General features: G+C 48.5%; 1 protein-coding gene across 2 annotated transcripts in view; it reads right to left on the reverse strand.

Annotated features, from left to right (window-relative positions):
- Nucleotides 1–17,429, reverse strand: part of SNX29 (sorting nexin 29) — a 1,714,757-nt gene that overhangs the window by 1,554,914 nt on the left and 142,414 nt on the right. For both annotated transcript variants that reach the window (XM_078663166.1, XM_078663167.1), the window contains exon 4: nt 9,671–9,795. In XM_078663166.1, the coding sequence (XP_078519292.1) occupies nt 9,671–9,795 (125 nt within the window). The remainder of the gene's footprint in view (nt 1–9,670; nt 9,796–17,429) is intronic.

The raw sequence follows: 17,429 nt of genomic DNA on the forward strand, positions 1-17,429 counted from the left end.
GTGTTTTCAGAACGGTTAGCACCATTTCACACAGCCTGTAATCTGCATGCAATTTGTGTGTTGGTCCCTTAGTGTGGCATAATACATGCTACAGCCCTAAGGGCCCTTCTTGAGTACAAATGCCCTAGTTACCAGGGGCACCCTTTACTAGGGACTTACGGGGTTGCTAAAGTCCTTGCCAATTGGGTTATATTTAGGAATTTTCCTGTTTTAAGGGAAAGAGCACTGGTGGCCTGGTTAGCAGGGACCCAGGGCACTTTCAGACGAAAAGCATCAGTCCTAGGGAAAAACGTGTGTGTGGGGGGAGGGGGGTTTGACCATGTCAAAAAGGCACTTTCCTACAGTGCCCAAAGTGCTACCCTCATAGTGGTGGAAGGCTACCACCTTCACCAGGCGTTAAGCAGCACAAACGTGGTGGTGGAAGCATACTATTTAATGATCAGTACCAGTGAACAGGACCTTTATAGATTTTGTAACAGGAGTGAGGACTTCAGGCTCATAATCTTTTTTTAAAGTTCAGCTGCTGTGTGCTTAACTCACCCTTGGCCTATATCACCTAGTTGTGTGGTGCTGCATAGCACAGGGTAGGGACTCTGTGCTAGATGTACCTGTGCCTGGAAAGGGTACAGTACAAGGATAGAGCAGTACAGTGTAGTGTGTGTGTGGATAATACTTGTACCGAGTGTAATTCTGCCTGAGAGGAATACATTATATGAGAGATGTAGTGCTATGCAGTGCATGCGCAGGGCCTGCATATGATGGATGTCTGTGTGCTTGCGTGAAGTACAACACATAAAGGGTGAGGAGTTGTGTAGCACGCACGTACTGGCTGTGTGTGCTGGCCCTTGTTCAAGATAGAAAAGCTTCAGTGTCTGTGCTGAATGTGTACATGTGAAGGTACAATGCATAGAGATATTAGTGCTCAACAGAAAGTGAACTATGAATGTAAACTGGGTGAGTGTGCCTTTAATGGTACAGTGTATGTAAGACCCTGGGATCTATTTTGGGAAACACAGGCCTGATTTTTTGAAGACATGAGAAGGAGAGGAATCACCCCCCCCCCCCCCCCAACAGATTAGTGTATTGCTGCATTCCTGTGAGCTGAGAGAGGACACACTGGAGACTACCTTTACAGCTTCAAAAACGTATCTCTGATTCTGTAATAGATCACTAGGAAGGGGCCTGGACACATGTCAGAAAGGAGATAGGGCTGATATGAGAATCATAAAGAGTAGGATGTGGGGTCTGGGATTAACCCTTTGATGCACATAGCACTGTGGCTGACATCCAGGTGTGAACACTGGTCCCTCCTAATAATTTTGTTGTGAATAATTTGCTTCAAAGTCATTCCTGCTGTGACAGACCTCTTTCATAAAGGAACATGAAAAGAGAACTGCCGACTGCAAAAGAATCGGTACCCCAACGTAAAACATCAAAGACCCAGACCATAAATTACATTTGGTGTCTGGAAAAGGAATATAAGAAGGAGGGGTTGAGTTCCCAACAATGTGTCATCTGCCAAACAGCCAGATGGGCTGCTTGAGAAGGGGAAGCTCTGGAAGACTTCTGCCTGTGACCCAGACTGGGGGTCAAGGCCAGCTAGCCTCCGTGTTGGGTGAGAGACTTTTCCCAGGGACACCAAGACCAACTACCCTGGAGCCTGAGCACCATAGAATGCTTCTTGCCAAGACCAGTGTGCCTTGTGAGGAAGAGGAGCGCATTGAAGGGAGCGAGGTCAAGTCGAGCCCTGCCAAGAGGAATCCCCGAGGAAGGTGAGAGGAGAGCGACTGAACACTGATCTGGCTGTTGCCTATGTGCAGGAATAGTCCGGCGACCCCCATATGCCAGGAGAGGGCAGCCGTGATCTCAGCCGTGCGAGAAGCACTAGGCCAGAACTGCTACACCAAACTTAGATGGGTCGGACTGTGAGATTTTTTTATGATGGTCACCCCAAAGTGTCTGCACCCATGCGGCAACCCAGCCTGCTAGAAGGACCTGCTGGAGTCGCTGTGACCATATATATATATATATAAATAAATATATGGAGTAGTTTCTGTCCAGTATGAGTAGTCCCACCCATGTGCGTGGACCCCGGAGCAATCAAAAACAATCTCTTAAGCTGTCAAACATTGCAGAACTGCATCAACACTTAAGAGAGAATTTAAAGACAGATAATGCAGCCTATATCCACAGGCTACACTGTCCAGTACTTCAACTAGAAATTCCACCAAAATCCACAAACAGCACAGCCTGCCCAGGGTTTTCCAAGAGAAATACCTTGCCTTTAACAGCAAAACCCTCTGGAATGATAGAGAGGAAGAAGTGGACAGACAAGCCCCATAGGCTGTCATTATGTGGCTCAGAACAGGATACTGGGCCTTTAAGAGAACTTTCCAGAAGTCTCACAGTATCCCAGAATGCACTGCAGGTCCCTTTTACTTTCAGTTCTTTTTGAAGGCGTAACACGCCAGACCTGTAGCATTTCTTACATGAATATCTCTCTCCACCGGGGAGGAGGGCGGGCGCTTGTGACTATAACAGAGATACCCCTACTACAGAACTGGAGTTACAGGACAGAAACTACTCCTTCTGTAGTAGGGGATCTTTGTGTATAGTCATAATCTAGTGAATAGAATGGCAAGCCCATCCCCACACCAAAGCGGCTTTGGAGAAAAGAGAAATAACACCACTATTGTGCGAACAGATTTCGCAGCGAAGCCTGCCCAACCTGAGCGTCTGTCCTGGCATCAGTGTCCAGGCAGTAATGCTTAGCAAAGGTAAGGACCGACTTTCAAGTGGCCGCCTTGCAGATTTCTGCAATTGGAACATTACGGAGCAAAGCAGTCGTGGCCGCTTTGCCCCTGGTGGAATGAGCCTTAGGTTTACCCCCTAAGGTCTTATTAGCCTTTTGGTAACACAATTGTATACAGGACACAATCCACCTCGAGATGGACTGTTTAGAGGTAGCAAGACCCGTCCTGACTGATCCATAATTAATAAACAATTGGTCTGACCTACGAATATCCTTGCTTTTATCCAGATAACATTTCAACACCCTCCTGACATCCAGGGAATGCAGGGACCTTTCCGATGGAGAGGAAGGATTCTGAAAAAACGTAGGTAAAGTTATGGTCTGGTTAACATGAAAATCAGATATAACTTTAGGAAGAAATTTAGGGTGAGTACGCAAAACAACCTTAGCAGCATGAAATACAGTATAAGGTTCTTGGCAACACAACGCCTGAATTTCACTCACCCTGCGGGCCGATGTAATGGCCACGAGGAACGCCGCCTTCCAGGACAGGTTCTGCAACAAAGCCTTATGGATAGGTTCAAAAGGCTCCTTCATCAATCTGGACAGCACCACATTCAATTCCCATGAAGGCGAAGGAAGCAGGACAGGAGGGAACACTTTCTTCAGACCTCCCAAAAAAATCTTCGATCACAGGGATCTGAAAGAAGGAAGTCTGTGAATGGCATTTCCTGTAGGCAGTCAGCGCAGCCAGATGAACCTTAATGGAATGGACATTAAGGCCAGACTGCGCCAGATGTAGAAGATACGGAAGGATGACATCTTCCTTATACGTCGTTGGGTCATTGTTCTTGGACTTGCACCAGATGCAAAACCTTTTCCACTTGTAAGCATAAGAAGTCCTAGTGGAAGGTCGCTTAGCCTCCTTCAGTATGTCCATGCAATCTTCAGGTAGATTCAGATGGCCATATTGCACTATCTCAGGAGCCATGGCGCCAAACTCAAAGACGAGAGGTTAGGGTGCAACATGTGCCCCCGAACTTTGTGAGAAGGTCCGGCCTGCACGGCAGCCGTATGTGAGGAAGGAGAGACCGGTGAAGCAGGTCCGTGAACCACCACTGTCTGGGCCATTCCGGGGCAATCAGGATCATCCGCGCTCTGGACTGGGACAGTTTGATGAGCACCGCCAGAATCAGGGGAATGGGTGGAAAAGCGTACAGAAAGCTGTTCGACCAGTTGATTCATAACGCATTCCCCAGCGTCCCCGGCTGGTAGTACCTGGAGGCGAAGTCTCGGCATTTGCTGTTTTCGGTGGTGGCGAACACATCTACATCTGGAGTCCCCCACCTTGTGAAGACTTCTCCTAGTATTTTGCCGTTTATGACCCATTCGGTTTTCCTGAATCAGTCTGCTCAGTGTGTCTGCCTGAACATTCTGCACACCTGGTAGATGGGTAGCCGTTATCGTCAGTCCTCTGGCTAGAAGCCAGTGCCAGATCGCCTGCGCCTCCTGTGACAGAGTGCGCGATCTCGACCCCCCCTGCTTGTTGAGATAATACATCGTGGTCGTATTGTCAGTCTGAACAAGCAGAGAGTTGGTCCGGAAAGACGGATGAAAGGCCTTCAGCGCCAAGTGAACAGCTCTGAGTTCCAGGAAATTGATGTGGTACGTGGACTCCGTCGGGGACCACGTCCCTTGAATCTGTAAGTCTCCGGAGTGCGCCCCCCAGCCGTGGAGAGATGCATCCGCCACAATAGTCTGCGGGGGAATGTCCTTGTGGAAGGGAACCCCTCTCAGGAGATTCGCCACCAAACACGATCACTTCAGAGACTGAAGAGCATGTAGAGTCAGCCGTATCCTGTCGTCCCAAGATCCTTTCCTCTGATCCCACTGATCCTCCAAGCACTCCAGAAATGGTCTCATGTGCAGCCGTGCGTGTGGTGTGAGGAAGATACAAGAGGCCATCGATCCCAGTAGAGAAGACATCGTCCTCACTGTTGTAGATGGAGCGGTCATAAGAGCCTGAGTCTTCCGATGAAGTGATAATAGTCTCTCCTCCGAAGGAGACACGCTTGCAGACAGCGTATTGATGGAGGCTCCCAAGTACTGAATGCACTGGACCGGAGTCGGGACAGACTTGGACATGTTGATGTGCAACCCCAGCTTGTTCAAGAGAACGCACGTCTTCTGGAAGTGCGCTTGAGCTTCCGAGAAGGAGGAGGCCTTTATCAACCAATCGTCCAGGTAAGGGTAGACAAACACCTTGTTCTTCCTCAGGTGTGCAGCTACCACCGCCATGCACTTCGAGAATGTTCTGGGCGCAGACTTCAGCCCGAATGGCAGTACTGTGTACTGATAATGATTGGTGCCGACTTGGAATCGCAGGAACTTCCTGTGTTTGTGTGCAATGGGCACATGGAAGTACGCATCCTGTAGGTCTATAGCGCAGAGTCAGTCCCCCTGTTGCAGCTGAGGATAAATCTGATGCAACGACAGCATGCAAAACTTCTCTCTGCAAATCCACCTGTTTGCTTGTCGCAAATCCAAAATGGGCCTGAACTCGTTCTTGTCCTTCTTGCGAACCAGAAAGAACCGGGAGTACAGACCTCTTCCTCTTTGAGACAGACGTACGCCTTCTATCGCCCTTTTCCTTAACAGGATATCGGCCTCCACTTGGAGCTCGCGCAGTTGAAACTGCGAGCTGACCGGTGGAATGGAGGGAGGCGGGCTGGTGAAACGAAGACTGTATCCATTGCAAACAATATTCAGCACCCACTTGTCCGGAGTAATTTTTTCTCCACTCTGCCAGAAAAAATTGAACGCTTCCCCCCACCGGAGCAGGTAACGGATGTAGGGGAAGTAACCGCTCAGGGTCGAGACCCAGCCGGGCCTTTATTCGCTGCCGGGGACTGTTGGCCGCCTCTACCCTTCTGGCGCTTCCGGAAGGGCTTCCGGAACTGCTGCTGCTGTTGTTGCTGCTGTCCCGAATTCTGTCTTCGCCCACGGCCTTGACCCCCGAACCGTCTTTGGAACGGGCGGTATGTCTTCTTCTCTTTGGGCTTTTCCAGCCCGACCGCCGTCAGGGTCTCGGCCTCCGCCTTCATGCGGGCCATTTCGTCATCCACATGTTTGCCAAACAGGGTTTCACCCGAGAAAGGCAGATTGGCCACCCACTGCTGAGCTTCGGGCTTGAGTGACCTAAGCCGAAGCCATGCATGGCGCCGCTGGTTGATACCATGACAGTACCCGTGTGCAGCCAGCAGGGACGTATCCGCAGCCGCGATGATGAGCTGGTTCGATACCAGCATCCCCTCCTTCAGGACCTCTTGAAAGTCTTCCTTTTTCTCCCGGGGAAGGAACTCAGCGAACTGCTGTAGGGACTCCCATAGGGCACGATCGTACCGCCCTAGCAAAGCCGCAGCGCTGGCCGCCTTGATAGCAGTAGAGGCCTTCCCACAGACCTTTCTGCCTGCCGAGTCAATCCAGCGGCTCTCCTTATCCGGAGGTACAGTGGAGGACGGGGAGGTGGCATGTTGCTTCCTAGCCGCCGTCACTATGACAGAATCCGGAGTAGGGTCCATCCGAAGAAAGGCAGGGTCAAATCAGGGGCCCAGTACTTCTTACGGAGCCGCGAGGGAGCGGACTTTGTCACCGCAGGGGTGAGAAACAACTCTTTTGCAGGCACTACCAGCCCCGGCACCAGGGGTAGTAAAGGTCGAGACAGGTGTTTTTATGCAGTGTCTCGAAAATTACGGATGTTGTTGGAGTAAGCACCGTCATCGTGATACCCAACTTCGCTGCACCCCTCAGGAGAACATCCTGGATCTTGCTGATGTCGTCCACCGGCGATACTCTCGTCCCCGGGATTCCGACAAGGTCGGTGAGTAGGTTCCTGGTCCCGGAGGAATCCGTGCGGGACCGTGACCGTCTCCTCCTGTGACGCCGTCTCGATCTCATGGAGGACCTGTGACGACTCCTCGATCTCCCCCTCCGATCTGAGCGAGATCGCGATCTCCTTGGCTTCGGGCGCTCAGCCGGCTTCACCGGAGCGGGCGACTTTGGCCCGGCAGGGGCCCTCGGCTGAGGGGTACCCTTAGGGGGCGTCGGGAATCGAGGCAGCGACGCCGTCCTCGGAGGAACCGGAGGAGGTCTGTCAGCCGGAAGTAGTGGTTGAGGTTGAGGAGGAGGTGGAAGTGGAAGTGGAGGCAGGGTGGGAGCCCGCGGCGGTGGCCCCCTGGGCAATGGAGGAGGGGACGTAACCGACTTCGGCCTAGAAGGAGTAAACACTTCGGAATAAACCGAGCCTGGTGATCCGCCCTCTTTTCTAGGCTGGGGCGTTGGAGAATCCCCCATAGGCACCTGCTGCCTGCTCGGCTGACTCCTGGTGCCAGAACTACTTCTGCGCCTCTGTGGAGTCGAAGAACGTCGACCCGACGGCGAACGTCGGCTCCTTGCCAGCGAGCGTCTCGTCGAACGCCTCTTCCATGACGTCGAACGCCTCTTCCATGACGTCGAACGCCTTTGCCTCGACGGCGACCTTCGCCTCCACGGCGATCTTCGTCTCGGCGGCGAGAGTCTCCTCGACGCTGAACGCCGCCTCGGCGTCGAGGGTCCCCTCGACGACGACCTTCTTCTCTTCGCCGGCGGCGAACGGCGGTGTCGCCTCGACGGCGAGCGCCTACGCCGGGCCACTTCTCGACGTCGAATACTCGACGACGACGCCGACGACGACGAAATCGTCACCGGTGACTTCGACAGCGGTCTATTCAGTTCCCTCGACGCCGAGCGTCGACGCCGCTTCAACCCAGAGCCCTGGGGAGACGGGAAACAGACTGCAGTCATCCCTATCGACGCCGTAGTCGGTGCAATCGACGCCGACGGAGAATGGGGATGCTGGCTGGTCTTCCTGCCCCTGGGGAGCCCCCCAGAGGCCTCAGCATGGGCAGAGGAAGCCCTTCCAGACCCACCTTGTTCCTTCAGTCTTCTGTCCTCCAGTCCTTGGAGCCTGATCTTCAGTCTGTCCCTCAGGGTTCTGCTAGAGAAGCCCTGGCAGATGTCACACTCCTCTGGGACATGAGATGAGGGAAGGCAGATGATGCACATCTCGTGTGGTTCCGACTTGGCCTTCTTCCTTGAGCACTCCGGGCATTTGTCAAATAATGCAGGCATATTGGCAAATAAAGAGTGCACCAAGACAAACACAAGGAAGAAACACCAAAGTACTTCAAGAAAAGCACTCAAAAAACTTGAAAACAGTGAAAAATGACCAAATAAACCATTGAAATGGGAGAGCTCAATGCTCCAGGGTCCTGCTTGCAGGAGCCGGAAAAAAGAACTGAAAGTAAAAGGGACCTGCAGTGAATTCTGGGATACTGTGAGACTTCTGGAAAGTTCTCTTAAAGACACAGTATCCTGTTCTGAGCCACATAATGGCAGCCTATGGGGCTTGTCTGTCCACTTCTTCCTCTCTATCATTCCAGAGGGTTTTGCTGTTAAAGGCAAGATATTTCTCTTGGAAAACCCTGGGCAGGCTGTGCTGTTTGTGGATTTTGGTGGAATTTCTAGTTGAAGTACTGGACAGTGTAGCCTGTGGATATAGGCTGCATTATATGTCTTTAAATTCTCTCTTAAGTGTTGATGCAGTTCTGCAATGTTTGACAGCTTAAGAGATTATTTTTGATTGCTCCGGGGTCCACGCACATGGGCGGGACTATTCACTAGATTATGACTATAACAGAGATCCCCTACTACAGAAATATATATTTATTTATTTTTTGACACTGTATTGTACTGCAACGCGACTGGATGAAGTTCAACGTCAGAGAGGAAGCAGAGTGTGATACAGGATGTGCAGGCCATGGTTGTGGGTTAGCATAGTTTGCCCCAGTCTGTCAAGAAGACAGTTATGTATCTCGTAGCGTGCAAGACAGTAAGCAGAGTAACTGTGATTCAAACTGTTGGTGAGAGAAGGGTAGCATGCTCACGGCACAATTTTCAGCACCATAATATTGTAGTCTGCTCCAAAAATGCAGGCCTTCGGAGCCCCGAAGACTACAAGTTAAATGTATCTTAACATTTAATACTTTTTAGCATTTTAACCCCTTGCATGCGCTGCAAATTTTCGTGCTGTGAGGGCGATTTACATAGTGGGCAGGATTAGGACGGCCCCCGGCCGTCGTCAGCACATGACCATCGTGATGCATGACGGTCCGGGGGCCGTCATGAGCATGCAAGGGGTTAAGGGTCTTTCTACTAGATTAAAAATATTAGCTGGGAAGCCTTCCTCCATTGTGGTTGTAGCTCTGGCCACACGACAGCACCACATAAACCAAACAACAGCAATTAGCGGTGTTGTCCACCAAAATCATACAAATTTCGGGTGGGAGGCAAACAGGAAATGTTGAGAGTTCCCCCCTTATCAGAGGGTGCTCCTGTTGATGATTGCAATGCCCTTGAGATGAAGAAGATTGCAAGAACACTTGCTCACCTAAGAGGTTTTGTATGACTAATAGCTGCTACCAAACTAAATACTGAAATCGCCACAGGAAGCAAGCTTGTATGCAATTCCATGTAAAGAATGTATGTTTCTATATTCATGCCTAATGGAATGTTGTTAAGAACAATAGCAAGGTTTGCTCTGTATTTATCCAGGGTGTCCCCTGTGATGGTGGGTGGGGTCTTAACTAAAGAAGAGGAAGATTTTCAAAATAGTGGAAGCCTTCCACCCACCATGTTAGGTGGAATGAATCAGTTCAATGTGAAAAATAATTTCAGTATTCAACTAATGAGTCTGGCAGATTGCGAGAGGCAATTCCTATTACTTTTTTCCATTAAAAAAAATAAAAACGGCAATTATGCTTATTTCTCAGGAAGTAACTTTCAAAGCACAAAGGAGCGGAATGGAAAATAACAGCTTACCTGTCTCTGTTTTGCTTGAGAATCCTGCCGCCTGTTTAATGGCTGCTGCTGTTAATGCTAAGCCTCGGCTCCGCCTCAAACCATGCTGGAATACAGATTCAAACTGGGCACACAGACAAATAACTCTGCAACATAATAAATAGTTGATTAGAAAAGTTTGTGAGCAAAATAATAAGAGCATTGGTTTTGAAAAGAAACATAGGTAAAGTAAATACAGATGCGCTGCGCAGCCACAAACCAGTGGCATGGACTGCTCTGCTAAGATATCCAGAATCCAGTATCCTTTCAGCAAGCTGAGGAGGAGCCAGAGTTTACCCTATTAATCGTGGGCGTTAATGAAAATTCAAAGCATGAAAGAACTACAATGAAAAATGAATCCTTGACTCCAGATCCCAAATACAGCGGTCGCACTGGAGTAATAAGGTTCATTGGTAAACCGTAATGGCAGGTAAAGTGTGCATGTAGCCTCTATGGCACAGCAGCAATTTTTCATCAACCAGAAGCCGATGTAGCTGGTTCTTGGTCGGTTAATGCACATCCGTAAATTTGATGAATGAAGGCTAAAACTTGGGTGTCAGAGTTAGCCAAAAAAACAGGATTAGACGCAAAAACCGTATTCAATTCTAGTTACGAAAGTATTGTGTTAATACCTTAAGACCCAATATCCCTGGAGGAGATTTCCCCACCTGCTGCCATAGGATTCTTAGGAAAAGAGGTTAGAACGCGGGAAAACCTGCAGTAATTGGTTGCACAAACTCCAGTATTGCAGACAGAGACGTTTTAAGGCATGGGCAAAGTGGGCTCAGGCCCAGGGCCCCAGTCTTTCAGGGGGCCCCCTGATAGAACCAGATCTGTTCTGAAGACAGACCTACTCTGATGACCTTGAATGATTCTCAAACATAGATAATTTAAAATACAGTTTTCCTGTCATGTATTTTTATTAGGGCAATGTGTGGGAGTTTGTTACAGATATTTTGCAGAGAAATGCCGTGTTTATGATTTTTCAAAGCCATGCAACATTTATAAAAGGTTTATTGTAGATCGGAAAACGACATGACTTCACATATTCGAAACAGGAGATGATCACAGAGATTATTAGCAATAATATTAGTGAGCTGCTGCTGTGTTACAGTAGTGAAAACACACATCACTACCCCTGAATATTTGATGGGAACATAATCAGAATTTGTATCAGTATGCCTGACAGTGTGTCAGGAACCTTGACATAAAGGGCCTGAAAGAGCTGAAAATAGATCATACATGCAAAGCTGTTCAGAACATCGGCCCCCAACATACGTTTGGCTGGGGCCCTAAAATCCTAAAATGTCCCTGATTCCAGATGATCCCTAATTCCCAATTTGGGCAGCTTCGCCCCTACCACAGCAAAATGGGTTATCAGATTTACCTCAGTTAAAATTATTGGCCGGCAAATCTGGCCAGCTTATAATGAGGGGTGCGTAGGCTTAACTTTGTATCAGATGTTACTTACCGCAGTAAGAGTACCTAAAATGAGCTCAGTTGTCATCACAGTAGTGGTAAAAGGACTTCAAACAGGGGGGCGTAAACCACCTGGGCAAAGTGCTAGGCGTGCTATCTCGAGCAATTTACAAAAAATGCTGCGCTTTATAACATATTTTCAAGAGCAATTGTGTAAAAGCCTTAGCTTTTAAAGACGGCTCTTATGGGGCCCAGAAAAAATACTCTTATACTTATTGGTCTGCAGATAATGGTCAAATTTCTGTAGATAGTTCTGAGGGTAGACTTTCATTGGTGGAGAAGTGTGGCTCAATGGTTAGAGCAGGCAGACCTTGATGCAGAGCTCTGGCCAGGGACCAGGGTTCGATTCCCGCCTCAGCGGGTCTCCGGCTCATTAATTCCCCTGACTGGATATTCTCACCTCAGTGCCTGTTCTGATCATGGTGTCCCACGCTACAACTCTGGGCAATAGCTTGCTTAGTCTCCACAACGGCCCCAAAAGCGCTGGGATGCCTGGCTGCACCTGGGGGGTGCCCAGGAGTGGACATTTCCCAGGAAAGCCAGGAAGGGTTCCTAAGCGGTATACGGACAGCGCCGGGACACCTCCGGTGGAGGTAGCTGTGCGCTTTACAAATTTTGACATTTACATTGGGACATTCTTGACAAATTGTGCCTAAATAGTGCATTTTCTGACAAACTCAAATAATAGTGCAATTTGGCCTCCTGTCATTCTCAGAAAGAACACAGCATCTCTTTCCACTTCTGCCTCCTGATGCCTTTCATTTCCCACCCTGCTCAGATTGAGCGTCCAATAGCAAAAGGGAACGATAGACAACTTCAAAACTAAGGAAGCTCACAGGTCTCATGCCTTAATGAGCTTAGCGCTCACTAAACTTACATGGATTTTAAGGTTCAACCATTCAATTGGAGTATAAAAAAATGATTTTAAAGTCCTAAAACTTAATCAATAAAGAGAATTAAACGTTCCACATGAATGTTGAATATAACTGTTGGTGAACCAAGAAGGTGCCCTTTATGGCTATGGAAAAGATGGCAGAATACCGGCAATTAGTGGTCCCAAATCAGTTTGAAACAATTTTGTATTTATAAACGGACCACTTTTGTCATCGTGTCCCTAATTATCAGCTAGACAAATTCTGATAATCAGCTTTTCTCTTTGGTAGATAAAATCTTTTGTTATCAAATATCGGAGTGTATTTTTTCTAAAAACAAGCTTCTTGTCAACTTTACATCCTTTGTAGTCAATTGCTACTCTTTTGAACAGTATACTTTGACACACAGAATGCCACAGTATATAATGAACAATTTAAAAAATGGCATTATTTTGTCTTCCCAAATATTTTTGCCCTTGTGCAAATCTTGGTCCAATGTGTTTTAATAATAGATGTACATTCTTACACACAACCGTCTTGCCCAACTGTGAGGGTGACGTTTATATTTGTCAGTCCGGACCCAATATATCTTTCCCAATTTTCAATGAAGCTGCAATATATGTGTAAATCCCTACCCTGTCCTTCCGCAAAGAGGAGAAACAGTTTCATACCAATGCCCACCAACTCCCACTCTGTGGTGAGAAATAAACTTCTTCCTGCCCTTGGGCAAGGCAGAGGTGAGAGAGATATACCGCTACTGCATTTGTGCAAAGTAGAGGCAAAGTGTTGTCAAGGAGCACTACTACCCACCCTTGGGCTCTGCCGAGATGGTAAATATTCCTCCATATCCTAGGGCAAGCAGGAAGATGAGTTCACACCACCCCAACATTTAGGAAAAACATGGTTGTGTAAATAAATCAATACCTCATCCCTTTGCAAGGCAGCGGAGCAAAATATTGCACATGCCTACTGCCCCCTTCTGGGTGTAGGAAGGGGGCCAAGGGGCAGATAATATTCTGATAACCTTGAGCATCACAGGGAATGTAGCAAGGTGGAAATATTATGTGGTATGGCTGGGAGGCCTTACCATGTAATATTAACACAATACCCAGAAGTGGACCTCAGATTCACATCAGTAATCCTTCTCAGTCATAGTATAGCAGCAAAGAGCAGACAGGTTTACTTAGAGGAACGTGTTAAGCATTTTACAGTATCAACAGAGTCGATAAGTAATCAACATGACAAAAAAGAAATCAAGCACCAATTTATACAAATAGAACTTATTTTTATATAATTTTAGATACCAGAATGAAGTATGTACAGCTCATATAACCGGAGTAAAAGAATTTTCAGTAATGATAAAATCAATACTTCGCAGCTCTGTCAAACTTTATCATTGCAGTCCTTGGGGTCCACACACCAAGCTGCCCAGGGAGTCTGAGTGCAGAGGTGACTTGGCTGTCCTTGGTGCTGAATGGGAGCTTCAGGAGCAGTCAAAAACAACACTTGGCAAAACAGTACTTGCAGGTTGAGTTCAGAGGAGCCCCTTGTAGGTGAAGCTTAGAGGGGCCCCTAGACCAGGAACCACCAGGCAAAACAGCTCTGCCTAGCTCGCATGTCTCGGGTGCAGAGGTGTACCTTGCTATCTGTGGTGCTGAACAGGACTCCGGGTGCTGGCTTTACCAAGTGTGCCAACAAAGGCATATTTGAGATGAGGGATAACATTCAAGGGTGGTAGTGAAGGAATCCGTGCAGAAAGAGGCCATTGAGTGGGCGCCAAAAAATGTTGTCGCACAGGGAGCCACCAGCGCTAAAGCCAGCCCTGCGACAACACCTCCGGCATTAGGCTAAGCAGGCTGTGTCCCTGGTACCCTGAAAAAACAACAGTTGATGGACAGAATGCAGAACAATGTCATACATTCACCCCAGTACAGGGATGTGGGCCTAAATCCATAGTTTTGCACTCCACACCACCCCAGTTCAGACATGGCCATATGCAAATCAGCCTTGACCCTGTGCCTCATGGGAACAGTCCAGCCCGAACTGCCAAGCCGTGTCTTTCCTGGACCGGAATCAAGCATCATAGGACTGGTTTCTGGCTATCAGCCGTCTTCAGCCAGGATAGTTTGACTCCAGTGGTGTGGAGAGCATGGGACTCACGTCTGAGCATACCCATCCCACTCGGGGTGACAAATGCAAAAACAACAGTTGATGGACAGAATGCAGAACAATGTCATACATTCACCCCAGTACAGAGATCTGGGCCTAAATCCATCGTGTTTTTGCACTCCACACCACCCCAGTTCAGACATGGCCATATGTAATCAGCCTTGACCCTGTGCCTCATGGGAACAGTCCAGCCCGAACTGCCAAGCCATGTCTTTCCTGGACCGGAATCAAGCATCATAGAACTGGTTTCTGTCTATCAGCCGTCTTCAGCCAGGATAGCTTGACTTCAGTGGTGTGGAGAGCATGGGACTCACGTCTGAGCATACCCATCCCACTCGCGGTGACAAATGCAAAAACAACAGTTGATAGACAGAAGGCAGAACAATGTCATACATTCACCCCAGTACAGAGATCTGGGCATAAATCCATCTTTTTTTGCACTCCACACCACCCCAGTTCAGACATGGCCATATGCAAATCAGCCTTGACCCTGTGCAACCCGAACTGCCAACAGTTGATGGACAGAATGTAGAACAATGTCATGCATTCACCCCAGTACAGAGATCTGGGCCTAAATCCATCGTTTTTTGCACTCCACACCACCCCAGTTCAGACATGGCCATATGCAAATCAGCCTTGACCCTGTGCCTCATGGGAACAGTCAAGCCCGAACTGCCAAGCCATGTCTTTCCTGGACCGGAATCAAGCAGCATAGGACCGGTTTCTGGCTATCAGACGTCTTCAGCCAGGTTAGCTTGCCTCCAGTGGTGTGGAGAGCATGGGACTCACGTCTGAGCATACCCATCACTCTCGGGGTGACAAATGCAAAAACAACAGTTAATGGACAGAATGCAGAACAATGTCATACATTCACCCCAGTAGAGATCTGGGCCTAAATCCATCGTTTTTTTGCACTCCACACCACCCCAGTTCAGACATGGCCATATGCAAATCAGCCTTGACCCTGTGCCTCATGGGAACAGTCCAGCCCGAACTGCCAAGCCATGTCTTTTCTGGCTGAAGATGGCTGATAGTCAGAAAATGATCCTAGAATGCTTGATTCCGGTCCAGGGAAGACATGGCTTGGCAGTTCGGTCTGGACTGTTCCCATGAGGCACAGGGTCAAGACTGATTTGCATATGGCCATGTCTAAACTGGGGTGGCTTGGTGAGCAAAATAACGATGGATTAAACCCAGATCTGGGACTGGGGGTGAATGTTTTGCCATTGTGCAACATTCCGTCCATCATCTTGTGTGTTTTACTGTTCACCCTATGTGGGAAGGGTATGCCCAGACGTGGGTCCCTTGCTCACTAAGCCATTGGAGTCAAGCTATCCTGGCTGAAGACGGCTGATAGCCAGAAACCGGTCCTAGGATGCTTGATTCCGGTCCAGGGAAGACATGGCTTGGCAGTTCGGTCTGGACTGTTCACATGAGGCACAGGGTCAAGAATGATTTGCATATGGCCGTGTCTGAACTGGGGTGGCTTGGTGAGCAAAATAACAATGGATTAAACCCAGATCTGTGACTGGGGGGTGAATGTTTTGCCATTGTGCAACATTCCGTCCATCATCTTGTGTGTTTTACTGTTCACCCTATGTGGGAAGGGTATGCCCAGACGTGGGTCCCTTGCTCACTAAGCCACTGGAGTCAAGCTATCCTGGCTGAAGATGGCTGATAGCCAGAATCTGGTCCTAGGATGCTTGATTCCGGTCCAGGGAAGACATGGCTTGGCAGTTCGGTCTGGACTGTTCCCATGAGATACAGGGTCAAGACTGATTTGCATATGGCCATGTCTGAACTGGGGTGGCTTGGTGAGCAAAAGAAAGATGGATTAAACTCAGATCTGTAACTGGGGGTGAATGTTTTGCCATTGTGCAACATTCCGTCCATCATCTTGTGTGTTTTACTGTTCACCCTATGTGGGAAGGGTATGCCCAGACGTGGGTTCCTTGCTCACTAAGCCACTGGAGTCAGTCTATCCTGGCTGAAGACGGCTGATGGCCAGAAACCGGTCCTAGGATGCTTGATTCCGGTCCAGGGAAGACATGGCTTGGCAGTTCGGTCTGGACTGTTCCCATGAGGCACAGGGTCAAGACTGATTTGCATATGGCCATGTCTGAACTGGGGTGGCTTGGTGAGCAAAATAACGATGGATTAAACCCAGATCTGTGACTGGGGGTGAATGTCTTGCCATTGTGCAACATTCCATCCATCATCTTGTGTGTTTTACTGTTCACCCTATGTGGGAAGGGTATGCCCAGACATGGGTCCCTTGCTCACTAAGCCACTGGAGTCAAGCTATCCTGCCTGAAGGCGGCTGATAGCCAGAAACCGGTCCTAGGATGCTTGATTCCGGTCCAGGGAAGACATGGCTTTGCAGTTCGGTCTGGACTGTTCCCATGAGGCACAGGGTCAAGACTGATTTGCATATGGCCATGTCTGAACTGGGGTGGCTTGGTGAGCAAAATAACGATGGATTAAACCCAGATCTGTGACTGGGGGTGAATGTTTTGCCATTGTGCAACATTCCGTCCATCCTCTTGTGTGTTTTCCTGGTACCCTAAAAAACACTACCCACCGCCAAACTTTGCTTTTCCCCCAATATCTCCTAATGTTCATGAACATTGGGAATTTTTTGAAATTATGTTCCTCCTTATAAATGCAGAGAGAGAAAAAATGACTACATTCGGCAAAGATATCATGTTTTCATACAAAAAGTAGAATTTTCTGTAAAAATGTCAGCATGGCTGGCCAAGGGACACATACAGGGACAGAGGCAGATGAGCAGAGATAAGAGGGTCAGTGACAGTGAAACAAGAACAGGGGAAAGATACAATAATAGAGGGGCAGGAAATGAGGGACAGGCCCCCAAGGAGAGAGGGTCAGAAATAGATTAAGAGGGACAGGAGCAGAGAGGCAGGGAGAGAGTGACAGATGGACAATAAAAAATGGACTGAGATACAGAGGCATAGGAACAGAGCGAAGAGACAGGCATAGAGGAAGAGACAGAAGCAAAGGGACAATGAGACAGAAAGACGGGACAGGGGAAAAAGTAAGAGGTAGAGGGTAAAAGCAACAGAGAGGAAAACATGGACAGAGAAGCAAAGAGTGGGTCAGGAATAGAAAGATAGACAATGGCCGGCTGAGTAAGTAGGAGTAAGAGTAAGTAAAAGAAGAGCATGGGTTAAGTATGAGAAAGCGCAAGTAAAAGTAGTAAT

This window comes from Lissotriton helveticus, chromosome 10 (genome assembly GCF_964261635.1).
Source record: "Lissotriton helveticus chromosome 10, aLisHel1.1, whole genome shotgun sequence".
NCBI lineage: Eukaryota > Metazoa > Chordata > Amphibia > Caudata > Salamandridae > Lissotriton > Lissotriton helveticus.